Source organism: Dermacentor variabilis, chromosome 2 (assembly GCF_050947875.1).
Source record: "Dermacentor variabilis isolate Ectoservices chromosome 2, ASM5094787v1, whole genome shotgun sequence".
Classification (NCBI taxonomy): Eukaryota; Metazoa; Arthropoda; class Arachnida; order Ixodida; family Ixodidae; genus Dermacentor; species Dermacentor variabilis.
In genome coordinates this window covers 75,429,034-75,449,399 of record NC_134569.1, presented here as the reverse complement: position 1 = coordinate 75,449,399, position 20,366 = coordinate 75,429,034, and the positions used below count along the sequence as shown (strand labels likewise).

The 20,366-nt window shown below is 41.3% G+C and overlaps 1 protein-coding gene across 1 annotated transcript in view; it reads right to left on the bottom strand.

Moving 5' to 3' along the window:
• Nucleotides 1–20,366, bottom strand: part of ND-42 (NADH dehydrogenase (ubiquinone) subunit ND-42) — a 41,665-nt gene that overhangs the window by 12,560 nt on the left and 8,739 nt on the right. The window contains exons 5-7 of the mRNA XM_075680973.1: nt 18,581–18,635; nt 11,086–11,198; nt 3,003–3,117 (exon numbers count right to left, since the gene is read on the bottom strand). Coding sequence (XP_075537088.1) covers nt 3,003–3,117; nt 11,086–11,198; nt 18,581–18,635 — 283 coding nt within the window. The remainder of the gene's footprint in view (nt 1–3,002; nt 3,118–11,085; nt 11,199–18,580; nt 18,636–20,366) is intronic.

Sequence of the window (20,366 nt, the reverse complement as noted above, 5' to 3'; positions counted from 1 at the left end):
ACTTTTGAGGGCTGACTCACCCATTGATGATACATCGAAGGTTTGCCCGATGTGAATTTGACGTATCCGAAAAAATCCACTCCCTATAAGTAGCACTGTTTAACCACGACTGCTGGAAATTGTGCTTTCCCGGCACATTGCAGCTACAAAAGACGCGACAGCGATTATTCATGCTCTATGCTTTCCCACAACGATGGTAGGCTTAGCTGCTGTCACTGCCGCCATAGAGTTTCCTACAATAATTACTAGAGGGAACTCTGGTGCTGCTGTCATTGTATCACCATGGGAATGATGGGAAACACATGGATTTGTCTGATCTTCGTGCTTGTGGATTCAGACGTTCTTGTGGCTTTGTATATTACGTTATATAAATCTTATTGGCGTAAGTTTAAGCATAATCTGTACTCGTTGAAGTGCATAAGACGCCGCGAACATGCACAATTGCTATTAATTGCAACGATTGAGCTTGTCCAGGTGGCCAAATCGAAACGTGCCAAGCATCTCAAGGCCAGTGGCATGCCTGCGATAAATTGATTAGGTCATTTCATTTGCTTTTCGATGCATGCGTCCGTGGCTTAATGGTTTCAATATCAGGCTTCTGTGCTAGCTTTCCTGTGTTCGAATCCTGCCGCCAGACAATTTTAATGATGTTCATTTAATTATTTATTACGCAGTACATTGTCGAAAATGACGAGTTTGCAAAGTCACAAAGCCGTTTGAAGCCAAAAGGACGAAGTTTAGGCAAATCTATGTACTTCCTAGAATTCCCATGCTGGTACAACCGCTCTCATTGCAGCTCCCGTAGACACTAGCACCAGAGTTCCCTCTAGTAATTATTGTATAAAACTCTATGGCTGCCACCACTGTAACAACACTACTGCGCTGGGGCTACAGAAATGGAGTGGATGCTTTGGTTGGCTCAAACACGTAGTTGCCAGGCATTCAAGAGGCATCCGCTAAAAACCGGCTGTATGAAAGCCTATTGACGAAATTCAAGTATACTTAAAGACTTCAATATATTTAGAGTTTCAAGGCCTTGAAAATGCTATTTTTATATTCCAGGGTTTTCAAGGGTTTTAAGGATCGCTACAAACCCTGTGATGCCTAATTCACCACTGACGTGATATGCTATCAGCTCGAAAGCCTTTGAAATGCCTGTGTGACAAATTGCACATTCTATAAAGAAAATTCAGGCTTGCCAGTCTTATAGACCACTGCTGACTTCAGTGAGGCAAGATACACAAAGAAAAGACGGGGAATGCAGGAGATGGAAATTTAAGACGATGAGCAAAACGTGAACAAGGTGAATGCAGGAGCCAACGTTTCGACAAGTGGACTTGTCTTCTTCTTTGAAGACAAGAAGACAAGTCCACTTGTCGAAACGTTGGCTCCTGCATTCACCTTGTTCACGTTTTGCTCAAGATACACAAAAGGAAGACAAGCGCCAGCCTCTCTTTTAGAACCAAGTAGGAGTGAATGCTAAGTTTAAATTTTCAAGCGGCCTTAAATGGAGCATTCACTCAGATCCTCAATACATGTCGTGGCTGAGAAGTGAAAACCAAAATTTGACCATAGTGTTTCATCAATAATGATCCGCTTCAGGCCATTTTCCCTAAACTTCTTGTCAGATTCAACAATTTTATAAAATGCATATCAGAACAATAGAACATAATGTTTTCTTTACTAAAAGTGAGTCATACATGGCAAAATAATATTAAATGTGTGTGTGGGATATGTTGGTATCATGTGTGAAACTGACTGTGGCTTTACTCTTAGCCTTGCAAAACACAGCAGCACAAGTTTGCTGAACAAAGCAGTAAGGAATAACCTAAGTTATGAAATGTTGAAGCTGCGTGAGTACAACAAGCAATAATAGTGAATGTGCATATTGCACAGCAGCCGCATTTTTGGCATGCTCTTTGCATGAAAGTGTTCACTTATTTTAGAATGCTTTTAGATGAGACAGGCAACTTAACTGGCCTTGTTTTGTAAAGGTGATTTGCTTGATGGTCCAAATTCTTCTTGTCACTCCGATTAACATTACAGTGAACGACTAATTTGTCGGACATGCCTGATAATTTGGACGCCTTCGGAGAACCACTATGTACCCCATAGAGCTAATGCGTAGGGACATCTGAAATTTCGCATGCTGAAACGCTTTGCCATCTGATTTTTCAAATGCTTTGTTCAAAACAGCATTAATTGAAGCCACTATTGCTGCCACTTTGATTATCCCACAGCTTTAAAACAGTGCTCTTGCACACCGATCCGCCAGCAGCCGTAGACATCGTTTTGCGCTGTCGTCAAGCTTAGCCGCTTCGACTTTCGCTATCAAGCTTTCTGCTGTTCGATGCCATTTTTTTCATTTAAAGAATTTACTGCTGTCGGGAATGGCGCCGCCTCTGCCTTTGTCATCCTCGTCGATGGCGTCTAAGCACAGAAAGCACAGCAAGGGCTAAAATGATGCACAATGCTCGTTCCTGAAAGTTAGCTTCAGCTCAATACAGCAGTGCTACACTGTCAAGCATACGCAATGTATTGCGGAGAAGCATACCAAGAATGCAAAGTGGCCACTGTCATGGGACATAAAATGTGTTCCTTAATTACACATGTGTGCACACCCATCTTCTGCCACAGTACAAGCACAGAGACGTCTAATAAGTGTACTGGCCGGCCTTTAAAGCTATTTCGGATGTGGCTGTGGTGATTTGAGCCCTCGAGGACAGTTAAGGCATGCATTTGTTTTTTTTCAGACTGCCTGATTTTCAGACGTCTTAGAGGTGGGTAGCCTCTAGGGAGCCCAAAAAATTGGATGTTGACAGTATATGGATTTCTTTTCAATGGTGCAACAGGTATTCCTTTTCCAGAGATTGTCGACTAACGACTACGAAACACAGGGCATGTTACAGCCATTTTTAAGATACTGAAGTGCCTTAATATAATGGCCCGAAAGAGGCTGAGCTCTCCATACTGAATTTCAAGGCATGGTATACTTTCATTACCTTTTCTATGATGTCCAGCATCTTTTCGTTATCTTCCCCACTGGCGGCGAGCTCAGGAGCTTCAAAGTAGTTCAGTTCAAGGCTGTTCATGAGTATGTCTTTTTCAGTTGTTAGCCTGCAAACAAGTTACAAGAGAACAATAACAGATTGACATGAGTGCAGTAAGATGTGCTTACTGCAATGCACATTATACTGAGTTTTAAAACATAGTAGGCAATCAAGAAATAGTGTCAACATATGGAAACATAAAGGTATGCATCATGTTACTCATGTAACATCAAGTTGCACACATTTATGTCATGAAATATGATGCAATGATGCAGTTATTAGATGGAAGGTGGCACAGATCTGACTCTGCTTACCACTGAATGAGCGCAGTGACCTGTTCATGCGAACAACGGTAACAGCGCTTGCGACCAAAGCATACGGCACCACATACTGGAAACACAAAAGTGCAGAAATGCAATCTGACATAACATTATATTCACACGCTGTAGCCAAAATATATGATATAGTTATTCCACAGAAAGTGTCTCACATCAAAAACAACTGCACTGCAAAGTGCATGGCATGGGACTTCTATGACTATACTGCTTGCATAGCTTCAGCAGCACTACTTGCCGAGTACGAGACAGAGTGTAGTGTGGTGCCTTACAAGCGGCACATGAAGCCCGAGTTGCATGCCGACTCAAGCATCGGACTCTATGCGGGCTGTCACTTCAGCTGGAACGAAATGCTACAAGCTTGAACTACCTACTACAACAGAATCTCGGCAAATGGAAACCACTGAAATGGCATTGCTGCTTAAATGGATCATGCTTCTAAATAAGTCAGTTTCGTATTTCAATACTGCAAGAAAAAACTTTTATAAATCAGAACCAAAATTTGTGTGGAACAGAGGAATGTCGCAATAGTTCAACGAGCAGAATCGGCAGCGCAAGTACTAAAGAACCAAGATCTAAAAGTATTCCTGAAGAAAAATGCAACTAGATGTGCAGAATAGAAACAATGCGGATAAATAAAATAGCCAAGGTTCACAAATATTCTACAATTTGGGCAACATTGGATATTACACTTTTAATATTTGTATTCAATTCAGAAACTAGGTACTACTACTAAAAGATTTTTGAAGATTAGGTAGGATACAAGTATTGAAAACAAATCTAATATATTGCTGGCTGTGCAGGAGCACACATTTCTTTGTTTGTTTCTATATAATTTGAGAATACGTGCCTGATTATGTGCTGAATTTCGTGATAATGTCATGCTGCTGGTGAAGTACAGTGCATAAGGTGCGCTCAGCTACTGGAAGTTAAAAGATTACAGAAAAGTCAGCCTCTCAGCAGCAAGGGACACGGATTTGTGAACAGTGAGGGTGCGCAATGAAAGGGTACGGGAGCGACTGTGCAAAGGAATCCAACTGCAATAAGAATGCTCTTGCCGGGGGTATAGGTCCAATGGATTGATCCTCAACAGCGATGCCAATCCAAGCGGCCTCACCATGCAAACATGCCACTCGCTGCCGTGCACCTATGTCACAGCTCAGCTGAGCGTATCACATGCATTTTACATTTCAGGATAAAGTGATAGTTGTTCCTGTACCCGATATGTGCTCGAGCAGGACCCAGAACTTGTAGTACAGATATCACAGCTGATGGGCATTCAGCGATGAGCATTAAAATGATGCCTGCGCACATCGCAGTAGACTAAAAGGTGCTGTTCTAAATGAGTACAGATGCATTACCCATGCTTACTTGAAGTTACAACCAAAACAATTTTTTTCACGCTATTGAAGGTGCCCTTTCTCTTCTTTCCGCCTTGCATTATATTTGTGGTTGCATTAAATGTTTGCAAATGAAGTACTGCACTTCGACAACAGTGATTCATCAGATGTTTCGCACTGAAGGAAAAGAACAGGGGAGGCTTGCTGCCACAAGCTGTGCCATAGAACTATTTGCCTACAAAACATAGACAAGAGAAAATACACTGTCCTCGCAGTTATATCCTAAGCAACAGTCATAGCAACCAGTACAGCATCACTTAATTTTGGCTCAGTGTGAGCGCAGCTTATGCCTTGCTCATTTGTTCTTCCTTTCGCAGTGCCACCCTAAATACTGAGCTTGTTGGCTGACAGCAAGCGTGATGAGTGATGGCTGGTGGCAAGGTCAAATGCCAAAAGGCTTTTGATGCTGTATAATAATGCACAGGTTGTCAGCACCAGACAGCTAGTGTGAATTAACTCTATTTTCTTAATGTGAGTCAAATAAAAACTAATTTTTAGTGTAATGGTTTACTAGGTTATTTTTTAGCATTGACTATGCAAATGCAATTTTAAGGTAACCAAACTTGCTAATAAATGTGTGTGCGTATCACTATTTGATATTCAATGGGAGACTCTTACTGTAATGATTATTGACGTGCTCAGCCCAGCACAGGTTAGAAGTGATTGTGAAAACTACATATTTAATTTCCCAAACTGTTTACAATACCACTGAGTTAATAAAACAATGAAATGTATTTGGAACATACTTCAAAGTAATTCTCTTCTAAACTCATATCATATTCATTTAAACTCATCTGCCCGCCATTCCTGGCACCATGATGATATCAATTAAAGGTGCCATTTAATTATATAGTACCTGATGATTTCTTCGGGTGGAGAAAGCTATTCTTAGCCTTTCATAGGTAAATGTTTCTTGCAGGCAACAAATCGCACAAGTATTTTTTTTCTTGCCGAGCTTTTGGCTAAACGTATTTGCCCAACATCGAATATAAGCAGCAAGCGACATTTCATGAATTAGAGAAGGAACAGAGGAAGAAGTTTGGTGCGACTTGCTTTCTTTGGAAAGCATGGTCAAAGGAGGAAGAGCTACGGAAAATCCTCTACTGCAGTGGTATCACACAAGCAATGTAGAGGAAATGTAGTGTACACCTCTCCTTTACATTTGACGAAAACTCTCTGTATAAGTTCTACATGAAGCCATAGATAGCTGGGGGCGAAGCTTACTTTTGGTGTTCTGTCTGCAGTTGCCTAAGGGCAACAAATGTATTGCCGAAGAAGCTTCCACAACATATTTTTAAAGCAAAGCTTTCTTTGCCTCTTTCCTCGACTTTCCCACTGCTGCTGTCTGGCACACTGTTTGGCGTGGTGGGGTGGTTCAGAGCTTGTGTATATATGATGAGAGCGAGTCAGAGAGGAAAGGTGACACTAGAAACTCGTTTGGACCCCACCGCGTCGAATGTGCACGATGCCCTCTCGAGCTCCCTGGGCGTCGCCACATTAACCTCTTGACAGCTGTAATTATCTGTGACCCCGCTCAAGAGCATTGCAGAAACCGCAATGCTTCCCTTTCTACTAACAGTCCAGGAGGGACATAGCTAGAGCTGCAACGAGGAGCGAGGAAAAGAGGCAGTTCCCGTACAGAGGGCAGGAGGGGGAGGGTGACGTGAGAAGGCAAGGAAACCCTACTGCTATACAGCAGTTGCGAGGAAACTGGATACACTCAAGGTACGGTACAGTACGTTCCTATTATTTCTGAAAAATAAACATCATGCAAATATGTCAAGCGAACAAACTATGCAGGGCGTGCAGAAGCAGAGCCGCATTAATTAGAGCACACCACAGGGTCCAGACGATACTACGGAAGTGGTCGACTGTCAAGTCATTACTTCTGTGCCCGCCACGGTAGCTTTGCAGCTATGGCATTGCTAGCGGTCGCGGATTTGATTCTGGCTGCAGCAGCTGTATTTCGATGGAGGTGAAATAGAAAACGCACATGCACTTAGATTTTGGGACGTGTTAAAAAATGTCACGGTGTCAAAATTAATCCGGAGTCCGCCACTACGGTATGCCTCATAATCCAATTCAAGTTTAACATTTCTGCCACAATGTGATGTGCCATGCAAGGCAGTGACAATGCTCAACCCTCTTGGAGGGTCATAACAGAGAGGACAATACAATTACATACATCAAATATGGACAATGTCAATGTACGTAAAGTTGCTTAGCACTTGTCAATTCAGTGAATAAGATGTACACTTGAATGCTGTTCAGCACACTTCTGACATTTATAAAAATACGTACAATGAACATCAAGTCGTACATATCACTTGGCACTTCAAAACTAAATTTAAAACTCCCGTAAATATGCCTCAGCAGCATTTTCAAAGTTCGTGATATCTTTTGGCAATTGATTCCACATTTCTATCGCATCCGGGAAAAATGAGTATCGATATGTATCACTGGTGGTATGGTATAGCTTTATGACGTAGTCGTGGCTAGTTCGCGGGTTTCTTTTGCATGGAGCGTGTACACTAGATATTTCAGCTTATCTATCTTAAGCTGATCCTGCATTATTTGATAAAGTACCTTCAGCCTATATTTCTTTCTGCGTAACTCAAGAAGATCCAAGTTGCAATGCTGTAAGATAAGTGTGACCGATTCCTTCCTTCGGTACATCGAACAAATAAAATGCACCGCCAGTCTCTGTATCCTTTCCAACTTCCTTTTAAGCGTCACTTGATGGGGACTCCAAACAACGGCAGAATATTCTAGTATCATCCTAATGATGGTGATGTATGCAATAAGTTTTACATTAACTGATGCATGTTCCAGATTTTTCTCAGAAAGTATAACTCTTGATAGGCAGTCATGCAGACGTTATCTCTATGTTGGTCCCATGTCACATTTTGTGTTATTGTTAACCCTAGATACTTGAGCTGGTGCGCATTCTCCAATAAATGTGCTCCAATGCTGTAAGAAAAGGAATAGATAGTTTTCTCTTTGCTGATGTGTGTATATTCAGGGTGTCTACCAAGTTGACATTTCCAAATTCCCTGAGTTTTCCAGGTTTTCCCTGAGTGCCTTTGCAAAATTCCCTGAGTGATGCAGAACTATGTTTTATGTCAAGACGGGATGAAACCATTATTGTCCGATGCTGTCACTCTCTAGTTAGTAAGCATATGAAAAAATTAAAAAAAAAACGACTTAAGCCAATTTGAATACTAAGGAGTAGTGTTTATGTTATTCAAAAAGAGAATAACGGGAGGCATTAGTAAAATCCATAGCAAATAAAATGTCTTAAAAAATATGCAAATCGAGTCAAACATTCTCAAATATAATAGTAACGAATAAAAAGGACATACATATAGAAGCAAATATTTTCAAACATCAGCTATTTCTATCAACTGATAGCAAGCTCAGTGGTATGAGGCCCAAACTTTGTCACAATTGCGATTCTTTCTCAACAGCTCGTAAGTCAACCTCAACCGTCCTGACATACTCTCAGCCCGCCCACAGCACCTCAGTGTTGTGTTTCACTGCTTTAAAAAGTTTATATTGGTTTGGATCATCAGTGACACCTGCATCTCGGCATCAGCCAACACTTTGTTTTTTGAGCTCAAGCTCCTTCAACACCGTGGCAGCACGCTTCCTTTCCCATTCATTCCTCAATGCGTAGGTACTTTATGTTCTTGTCTTTCATCCGCCACTCGTTCGTCCCACAGACCATTTGAAGCATCTTCTTGGTCAGTTGCACAGTTTACGTCCGATTTTTTTAACTCCCTAGGAGCCGCGAAAACATCCGAAAAATCGGCCAGTTGGAAAAAATAAATGGTTGTCATTCACTGCTCTTAAGGGCTCAAACCGCCACAGACACATTCGAAAACGCTCTGAAGGCCTGTCGGTACACGTATTAGGCCTATCGGTGCTCGTACTGTGACAGGAAATACCGGGTGCATGCGTGTATAATTAAGGAATACATACTGTGTCCCGTGGCAATAGCCCCTTTCTACGCTTGTTATGCTTCACTGCAATACTTTTACGTATGCTTCACCACGTACCATTTCTGTACGGACGCGAAGCTGACTTTCGGGAACCGGCATTATGCAACTCACCGTGCTTTCCAAGCTTCTAAGCCAATCGCGAGGACCACAACGGCGGAATCCGTGCCATTGCTGACAGTAACGAATTCTTTCAATAAAAAACACGGTACCCAACGGCCAGAAGCTTCATAGCGAACGCCGAAGCAGCTAGGCCTAGCGTTGCCGCAGTGGTGGCTACAACTGCCAGCGGATCTGCGTGCGAGAGCGCCGGTTCGAGGCGGCGAGGCAATCAAAATGGCAGTCGTAGTGGCTTTGATTAATGCCGTTTTGCACCTGCGGTCACGGCAAAACGTCCGGAAAATCGGACGGCAAAGAGTTCTTGCGCCCGAAATTTCAGACGTTCTGATACATTGACTCTAAAGGGTATGTGGTGGTGCCGCGTAGCCGTCCAAGTTATTCGGAATCCGGAAAGTCGGTCGTTGACAGCACACTGTCAACTCCTCCAGCCTATGACAGGGCGTCAAAGACAATTCATTACGATTCCTGTCTGTTACTCACGCCAGCATTATCGCGACTTTCGGCCCTTTCAATAAAATTACAGCTAGTTTTCCCTGATAGAGGCACAGATTCCCTGAGTTTTCGCTGAGTTTTTCCAGAGTACTCAAAATCCCTGATAATTCCCGGTTTTTCCGGTTTTCCCGGTAGGTAGACACCCTGTATATGTAGATTTGGGATAAATTATTTACATTTCTTACACCAATCATCTAAATTTTGCAAACATTTCTGAATTTTAAGGTGGTCATCTAGTTTAGTAATTGTGGTGTAAATTAAGCAGTCGTCTGCGAAGAGCTTAACCTGAACACCCTCTTCTGCCACACTACTGATGTCATTGATATAAAGGAGAAACAATATTGGTCCCAATACTGAGCCTTGGGGCACTCCTGAGAGTACAGCTAATGAATCTGATACATAACCATCCAGTTTAACTACCTGCGTACAGTTTGTTAAATATGCTTCAATCCATTTTATTATATATTCATTTATTCCTGCATTACGTAAGTTGAAGATTAATTGGACATGAGGTACTTTATCAAAAGCTAACTAAGCATGAAATATGGCACACAACAATGTCTCAAGCAAACACCTCTCCCTGCGCCTTCTGTGTCCTACACAGACAAACAGCAGTGGTGCATGCAAGGTAACAGTGAACATCAACTTGGCACTCTCGTTTTGGACAAAACGTTGAAGAAATGAAACATGGGCCGTCAACATTACCACTAATTACCGTCAATCAAAGAAAACTACACAGAGAGCTTCACTTACATTGATTCCCACAGTGTGTGGGATCTGTATAATTATTCTCTTTTTGTCGAATATTCATATTCTTAATTTATTTTCTAGATATTGATGAAAAATGAAAATTTTCTTCGGGCTTGTATATGTCTTGTCCTTAAGGGGTTAAAATCAGTAGTGAGGACTCAACAAATCAAGAGCTGACGCAATTTTAATGTATTGCAATAACTGTTGCAAAATAAATTTTGCGAATGATATTCCAAAGCACCTTGTCATGTTCTATTGTTTATGAAAAAAATCTAGCTGCTACATTCATTTCTGTATGCTTGAAGGGTTATTCGTGTCATGTTATCCATTAAACAAGGAATTTTATCTGAAGGTCAGAACAAAGAGGTTTTGTGTCCTATTAGTTCATGTTTATTGTATTTGCCATATGTTCTTGTGTTTTTCGTGTATCTACTGTCTATACCAATCCTTCCTTGACCCCTTGAGGTTTGAAAATATGTATATTAGCACAAGAGCTATTGTAGCATCATTAATGACCAGACCATATTATAGAAACTGCTGTTACTGATTCTAAAGGTCCATGCACTATGACGTCATGAGATAGTGGCTGGTATCATTCTTGCGATCGTTGTGGCTGTCACACAGCAGCACAGCTAGAATACACGGACATAGGTAGCACTCTAGGTTTTACTGCTTCATGAGCAACACCACGATGCATAGCCTTATTGCCAAATGATGCCAGCAAATCTCGCTCTCTGTCATGACATCACTATAACATCAATGATGCCAGGTCAGGGTCATACGGGCCATTGCAAGACAACACTGGTATCAATTCAAACATTTTACAGGTGTTCCCCAACCTGCATATTTGCCAAGTATACTTTTACATGCAAGAGATGTGGTAGAGTTTCTACTACAATTTTGAAAAAATGTGTCAGTACTCCTTTGAAGCAGGGCTTACTCATAACGATAATTATCCCAAAGGTCCTCTTTCTTCTTCCAGTCGGCCAGCATGGGATCATACGGGTCGTTCAGGTAACCCTCAAAGTCAATGTGCTCAATGTCGTCGAGCACCTGAAAAGCATGGGTAAGCCTCAGTTAGGCTCGCACCAGCAATGAAAATTTTTCTGCAATGCCAAATGAGAAACAACTGTCTTGGGAAAGTCAGTATGAAGCAACACAGAAGAATATGAACCAAGGAATGGCTAGCTGGAATAAACATTTGCATTTAACTTAGTGTTTCAGTCAAACAGGAGAGGCCTTGACTCGTATTCAAACAATGTGAGAAACAAAGTTGCCCAAAGGCATTTCAATATGCCTTTGGGCAAGAAAAGAGCAGATTGGGTAAGGGAACAAACGCGAGTTAATGATATCTTAGTTGAAATCAAGAAAAAGAAATGGGCATGGGCAGGACACGTAATGAGGAGGGAAGATAACCGATGGTCATTAAGAGTTATGGAATGGATTCCAAGGGAAGGAAAGCGTAGCAGGGGGCGGCAGAAAGTTAGGTGGGCGGATGAGATTAAGAAGTTTGCAGGGACGGCATGGCCACAATTAGTACATGACCGGGGTTGTTGGAGAAGTATGGGAGAGGCCTTTGCCCTGCAGTGGGCGTAACCAGGCTGATGATGATGATGATGATGATTTCAATATGTTCTTGAAACTTCTACACCAGATCACAGATGACATTCATTACACCATATTGTGCAAATGTCAACAAAATGCAACATAACAATAATAAAAAAGCACAACTTTCTCGCAAACTGTGCCTGCAGCTAGAAAAATGGCGCTACATTATGGTGCTGGCATGATATATTAGTGCAGATGGCAGATCTCTATCCTAGGTTACATGCTTAATGTGTTGAAATATTCAGCTGTATTGCAGATTCCATGTCCCTTAGCTCCTTTGCTACCACACCCATTGGGCGTCGTTAGCCCACTATCAAGGGTTCGAAATGCCACTTTTGAGACCTTCCGCACCACTCTTGGACACACTGTGTCATCGGATGTGAAGGAGGAGAACCACATTGTTGTTTCCTAAGTAGTCTGCTTTTTTTTCTCGCTTGACGGTGATTTCTGGATGCGCTCCATAGTTTCGCGATTGTCAAAGTAGAAAGGAAAAATGGCCACATCCGGAAACTGTACGCGCATGCTTCGGAAGATCACAGATCTCATAATTCTGCTGTGCTCGCGGCTGATATTATTGGTGGATCGAGCAGCAGCGAGTCTGAGCATGCTGCCTTTTCGTCGTACTTTGACTCTGGGTGCGATGACGCGAACCAGGCTGGAACATCGGCGGCCACAGCCCAGTTAGTTTCGCTTCGTGCTTCGGCCCGTCTTAGTTGTTGTTTGGAGTGCTTCAGAGCCTGCCAAGATGGAGACTTATAGAAACTACAAGAAATTTTACGACATGAAAACTGAGCAGAAAACAAGAGTTTACTGCAAGATATGCAACATTCCTACATGCAAAATTCCTCTACATTTTAAATCGAGGAACTGCTTTGGTGCATGGCACAACCAACTGCAGTTCTTATTAGACTTTTGCGCGCACAAAGACAGGACGTCGAACGAAGAAGGGACACGCAACATGCGCAAACTTCAACTGGCTTTTATTGTGATAGCGACATATATATATGCTTCCACAATCAGAGAAAGCAGGATGGCAAGAAAGCAAACAAACCACGTGCAAAACTGCAGATTTGTGTTAGTGCCCTGTCTGTAGCATTAAGTGGTAAAGAAGTGAGGTTTCTGGACGGTGAAAAGGAATGACAGTGACAAGGTTTGGTTTCTCCAGCACATGTGGCTATGCAGTTTTGCAAGTGGTTTTGTTTTCTTGCCATCCTGTTTTTTTTCTGATTGTGGAAGCGTATATATATATATATATATATATATATATATATATATATATATGTGCCACTGTCACAATAAAAGCCAGTTGAAGTTTGCGCATGTTGTGTGTCCCTTCTTCATTCGACGTCCTGTCTTTGTGCGCGCAAAAGTCTAACAAGAACCATGTACAACCAACTCGCCCAAAACGCAACGCTTTCCAACTGTAGTGCTTGCAGTGTTGCAGTAAAAGACCTACTCAATAAAAAATTAAAATTTTTTTGGAGATAGTGCATATTAGACAGCAATACATTTTGTATCAAAATATCTCGTAATTCTTGTAACCTATTTTTCTTAGTAGATACAGATGTGTCTTTACAAACTTTGTTCGATTTTATCCCACAATCTTTATTCCAGCAATTTATTTATATCTCTTTAATGATGCACATTTCGTTACTAAAGCTTTTCTGCATGAAAAATGCATTCATTCGACCTTTTGTTTATGTATTACATAAAATATTGAGTGCAGTAGTTCCTTCAGAAAAGAACGTCTCGCATGGTAGGGAAAGAGTTAAGGAGGGATGCAGGGCTAAAATTGCAATTTTCAACAAACATATTTTCAAATTTTGTTTATTTTGATTCCTAGGCATATAAGGAAGCTCATCACCATGGTTGGTTGCAGTCTGCATTGCCGAAACGAAGAAAATGAATTTTCTTGTGGTAGTCGCCACAAGAAAATATGTAGAAATATGTATGCGTTGTAGGGCTCGCCGTCGAGTGTGCCCATGAATGCTGTATTCAAGACGCCATAACCAGAGCAGGCATGAAACAGAAGACAGAGTGAATGTTCGCATTAGAAAGTTTGTTTCTCACATGTTCTAATCATGGGAGACTTTCAGTACAGCCGACCATAAAGTAAAAACTAAGAAAGATAGGCATAATTCTGGTTGTGGTGCCCTTGTCTGTGAGTGCAGACAAGGGCCTACTTTAAAGCCGAAAAAAGAAAGAAAGAAAGAAAAGAAAAAAAAAGCAAGGATGTCGAATGGCCACAGTGCAGATTCGAATTGAAGAGGAGGGTCTAACCCATGGAGCATGGCAATTTCAGTAATTATTTTTAGTCTTAAAATAAAATAGCACATTCAGAAATTTTTCAGCTTGTTTTTCTCAGTTTGGACCTTTTGGCTGAACAAAACCTTTAGGAAATCTACCACTTCCAAATTGCTTTGCCAAAACTTAAAGTAGTTCCTAGCCTGAAATGTTGTCAGGAACAAGATGAGGCACTTTTTATATCTATAAATTTTTATTAACACAAAAGACATTACACATCTGAAATATAATGACAACGAAAAAAATTGAACTTAGCCTCAAAGTGATGATATTGTTACAGAAATGTAATGAAAAACATGCGACTGGCCTTATCCTGCATTATAACACACCTAGACGGTATCTGACACAAACAATTGGCGTCTTCATTATTTCTGAAATCATAGTTTTGTAAGGTGACATGCCTAATTGGTCTGTATAACAGTCATAATTTCTTTTCTATTTGATCTGTATTAATGGAATTTAGAATATACACATAAGACAAGAGGATATATAAACCTATAAATTTTTATATATATATGTGCAATAGCTCAAAAGTAAATATTTAGCACCCCACCCCTTATCAAGTGTAATATCACATTACACAATAATTTTTAAAGATTTCATTCAGAAACAATAACAGGCTGTCTAAATATACTGAGTGTGGCATAATTTTGAGCACTTACAGCTAAACTGCTGGCTGATTTGTACTTAAATTTCGCGCGCACAGTGTTTCACAGTGGTTTCAGTTGAAAATGCCATTTGCAAGCATTTGCCTTTTACCTGCTGCACTAGCAGCAAAGCTGAAGTGCATGTCATTCGTAGCGACGCCATTAAAAAATTATTTTGCTGCAACGGAATACTAGTGGAGCCATCAGCTACCTGTACTGGACAGTAGTGGAACATATATTTTCCTGTGGCAGCAACATATGGCACCACTATTCTGTTTCTTACGTCTCAACACGGCAAAGGGAATTCCTTAGGTGTTTCCCACGAGGCACCGCCCTTTCATCAGCAGCCGTACACACGTTGACACAGCCCTGAAGCCGACCATTGACGGATCAACAGAGAAGCTCCCCTTAAGGTTACAATGACCACCAGATTCCGTGGACGTGGTAACCATAAAGGGTCACTGAGAGCCCACTAATTGATGAAAGGGGCCAACACCGATGACTACCGTGGAAACTGCGTTGACTCGAGTTTCCCAGGTTGCTACGTATGCAGGGGTGATGGTTCAACATAGGAGGCGGAGTACGATGTAACAGTGTGATGTCATTTCAAGCAGTTCGATGATTACGACTGGCCAAGATACAGTAATCAGATTCCACAGTCTAGTCTCCTAGGGAAGACGACTGTTTTAAAAGCGGAGCCCTTTGATAAAGAGAGGCTGACGTGTCCTGATGTGAGCTCAGACATTTAATGTTCTCCTACATGGAGTGGGCTTCCATATCTGGAGCCAGTATAAGACATGCAAAATAAAACCTTTTTCCTTTACTGCTACTTCTGGACGTACTCATCCCTGTGCCTGGAGGATTCATGGCCTAAATACAACCTCAAGCCTGAGAATGTTGCGGTTACATTACCACTTAGTTAGCAGCGTCACTGCAGGCATGCACGTTAGCATTTATTGTGGACGAAAGAGGCAAGCAATGCTTTTAAACACAGTATTCAACTGAACACACTGCAAAATGCTTCGTCTGCATGAAATGTGAGTGAAAATCGGCCAGTGGTTTAGCAGGCACAGCGACGTACACCTGGCGCTGTTAAAAAAAGCAACACTCGGTAGAAAACAGGTATAATGCAAAACAGCACCCATCTTCATTGTGACAAAGAAGAAAAAGGAGGGGGGGAAGGGTCAGAGAGAAATTTGTTGAGGTGAAGATGCACCGACTGGTAATCATAATTTATCCACAAAAGGAATAATTCATGTCATTAAAGGAATCCAGCGAGCTTGCCTTTATGCTCAACACAAATTTAATTTACTTATTCTATACAAAGAAGATGCCAACTTGCAAGGAGTTCATATGTTTGTGGATTAACGTAGCAGACATGTGAGGTAGAATAAATAACACAATATCATATGCATATGTGCCTTTCCTTATGTAGTTTCCTTATCATTTAGAATCGGAACAAAGTACTAGACGCATATACAGTTGAGTTGTGATAATACGCAGTATGGTAAATCAGTTTTGCGAAAGCTTTCAATGTGGAAGACGGTTCATGAAAAGGAGGCACTATCATCCACCCAACTGTAGAGCGAAGCTACAATCGAAACCCATGTGAGAAAGAGAAAGGAGGTCTTAGGTTGCATCGAATTCTTCAACTGCGAAGCTTTCTTTCTGAGAAATCTGTGTGGGTTTACTTTGTGGCTTTGTACTAGTTGGCTGGATGACAATACTCCCTTCAAGGCAGTATTGGTTAGAAAGCCAATGTGGATAGATTATAGTGAGAATCGGAGTTGTTCAGCAAATGCAATAAATTTAGGGATTAAGCATCCCAATGTAGCACATGGGCTATGAGGCACTATAGTTGGGGGGCTCTGGATTAACTTCGACCGTCTGGGCTTCTTCATTGTGCATCTAAACCTAAGCACACGAGTATTTTTGCATTCTGCTCCCATCAGAATCAGTGGCCGGAAATCGAACCTAGCAGGTAAGGCAATGAGTTGAACGGATATAACGGCTGTTATAAACAAACAGAATGAGTGCAAATGGAAGGTAAACAGAATCAAAGCTGGCAAAGCATTAGATGAAAGATGAGATTAGTGAATTTTCAGGCAGAGGATGGGTTCAGATGAAGCAAGAAAGATGTAATTACAGGTCTCTGGTAAAGGCTTTGAATCGGCAGTGGACATTAATAAGCTGCTACTGATGACGTTTATAAATTCAACTATGTAAATTATGTAGTCCATAAAAGTTAGGATTAATGACAGTTGACTGTGCATGGGCCACATTGTTGTTTAATGACTTTTTAACTATCCTTGCAGAATTTTTACAAGGGTGCTGCTCCTAGGGAGACGGAAAACAGCTATATGATTCATATAATCTGTCAAAAAATGAAGTGTCATGATCCTGATGGTTTCTCTGTCATTTCCACCTTTACCATACAGGCATGTGTACACAGTGGACTGCATGTGAACAGAACTAGTTCACGCAGCACATTCAAATATATAGGGCTAAGTATACAATTTTTTTTGTGCACTTTCGATAGGGGCAGATTTGTGATTTCCACAGTTAGGCACCTAGTAGCTCAAAAAAATAAATAAAAAATCCTGCCACAAGAGCACTGCATGCCAGCTTCACTGCATGAAACCAGCTATATTGATGTTTTTGACCAGAGATATTCGAGTTGAAACAAAACTTTGCTTCTTGAAAGACAGCTCCAACATTAAGTTAAATGAAAAGCAATAGTTCTGGATATATACTCATAGTTAGAACTCACTTTCGGAGCAACAGACCTTTGTCTATAGATGTTAGAAATGAGGGTTGGACCCTCCCGCGTCTAACCGTGCGTGGCTTAGCCGTGACCGGGGAAAAGGGGTTCCTGGGGGTTGAGCCAATGCCGGGTGTTCGGACCTTTACGGCCCCTCGGCGGCGGCAAAACACCCCTTTGGCCTCGGATTCATGTAGACGGCACCCCCGGATTGACCCACCCAGGGGAAATCGGTAGTTGCCTCTTCCTGTCCCTCTCTCCAATCTGCGTCTTTCTATCTTCCTTTCAATCTTTCCTATCCTCTCCTCTCTTCTAGGACTCTCAGATGTTTATTTATGACACATTTTACTATATCATCATTATTTCACAATGTATCTTTCATGTTCACTGTACGGCTTTACAGCTACATAACGTCTACCTCTCTTTATGCATAGTTCCACAACGAACTCATTAACACGGGCCTGACATTTTTTGGCCACATTTTGCCCTTGCACCACAAAACACCATATTCATCATATAGATGTTAAAATTTATATCACCACCATTTGCGAAAATCCACGTATATGCTTCACAAAATTCAATACAACTAGAATGTGCTTCCCATGTAAGTGTCTAAAGAGTTAGGGACCACCTGCATACTACTACCATCTTCTCTAGCAACATGGGCAAACACAATGTGCATGAATGACGCAATTTTGTTAAAAGTAGTTACACTAACTGCTTCACTTAAAATTTGAGTAGCAATTCTGCAAGGTCAAACTAGTCTGATGATAATGTTTTGGAAGAAATGCTGATATTATTTGATTACAAATATTTAATAAATTCAAAAGGCACTCAGAAAATATTCTGCCGCCATGTTTATAATTAGGGTGTTAAAGACTAGAAACATCAGACCTCCAGCAACAGAAAAGAAGACATTGATTACCAATAAGTTCAGATTATGTTCTGTGTGATATTAATCCTTAGCTTTATTGAATACTTGTAGAACATTCACTCTTCCTCTATCAACAGGTAGCATTATACTAAATAAATAAACTAGGAAGCATTAGGCTTGTCTTATAGCCCACCATTTGCTTTCAGAGCAAACAAGTCACCCACAGTGTGACAGTTCTCACCATTTCAGTGTCTCCAAAATGCGACCAGTCATACATCAGCAGCTCAGTTTCCTTCCTGTTAAGCAAGCACAAGAAGTATGTCTATTAAAACCTAGACAGCATTTGATTATTGCATGCAAGTGTTTCCGCATTTTTATGCACAGAAGATGAAAGATCTGGTTCAATCCCTGCAAATTTTACAGTGGCAACGGAAAAAGATTAGCATGAGTCACTGGCCACTGGAGTGGCAAACTTGAAGGTACATGATGCTGCTATGCAGCAATAGGCAGGTAGTGAAGGTGCCGTACTCTTCACATGTTTGCAGCACGGAGGAGGCCGGCAGTAATATGCAACAGCGTTCAAGCGATTATAGATTCTGTATCATTAACTTTCCATCATGGATTCATATGCTGGCCATTAATTAATTTCTTCTTAATCTGCGACTGCCTATCAAACTACCCTTGTGTATGATTAACAGGAATGGCCCTGCACTCTTGCAATCAGTGAGTCGCCAGCTGCAGCGCTGCATATCACAATTTTGCCACTCCGATTGCTGATCACTCATGCTAATGTTTTCCTATTGCCACTGTGTGTCAGCTTACAACAAGGAAGCTGTGCACACAAGTACAGTAGACTAAACTCAGTTAAACAAATGTTTCTGGTTAATCCAGACAAATATCGAAATTTTGGTTGGTTCACTATGTGTACTAAAGCCACTTAGTAGTTTAAGCAAGGTTTTCGGTTAATTCATATTATTTTGGCTTCCCACAAGCTCTAGTCAATGGTCGACATCAGGCCATTCATAATGCCTAAATGGTCAAGATGCCTCCATGTTTGATATTTAGGCCGAGGTTTAACTGCGCAAGCAGCTCACTTTCCGAATGCTTGGTTCAGCACCTATGCCACTGATCAAGCACTATTCAAAATTTGAAACATGAGTGAGGGCACAAAAATAGACATGCAGGTACAGCCCCAGAGGATTGTGTTGCCAGCATTGCTTTGGTTGGAGACGTTACATTAACATTAGAACGTTTCTGGCAATAAAATAAAGATACGCTTTATACTAAAAACTTTCTTTTAGTCTTGCAACATATAATCTGTGCAGCAAATAATATTATTTCTTTTTATTTATATTCCAGGTATTATCACAAGCAAACAGCATTGTTTGCCATCTGCTGTATACCGTCTGCTGCATATCACCTGCTACTGCATATGCACATCTAATCTACTTTTCTGTCATGTTGTCACATAAGAATGTTCAGCTGAGCCCTTCTGCATCACATTGCCTGCCTGCTTGTTACTTTTATGAATTAGCATTTATATCTGGTGAAAGGAGTACTTAGTTGGGCAATGTCCTTAGGACAAGCATGCCTAGAATATATCAGTGATTGCATGAAAAAGCTGTCTCGGTAATGACCTTGCCATTGGCTGTAAGCAGAAAGCATTGCTGCTGGCCTACTACTGTTATATCGCCTTGATTACTTCAAGTACGACATCAGTGACTTAGACACTTATGTCGCATTGTAGTCTAGTTTAAACTTGTTCCTAGAATGACAAGCGACAGTAAGATAACGATAGCAGCAAGCATTGTCAGTCTTCGAATCAAATTCTCTTTGACTTGGCTGCACTTGCATAACTAGTCACATTGTGGTTTTGCATTTAGCACATAATTGGCATTGTTATGGTCATAACTAGTCGCCACAGTGTTCTTCAGGCATTTTGTGCCTTGGAGCTGCTCCCCGTGGTTCAAGAATTGTTTTGATTTTAAGTCTGCTGTGCCATGTCAGGTTCTGCAGAAGGCAGCGAC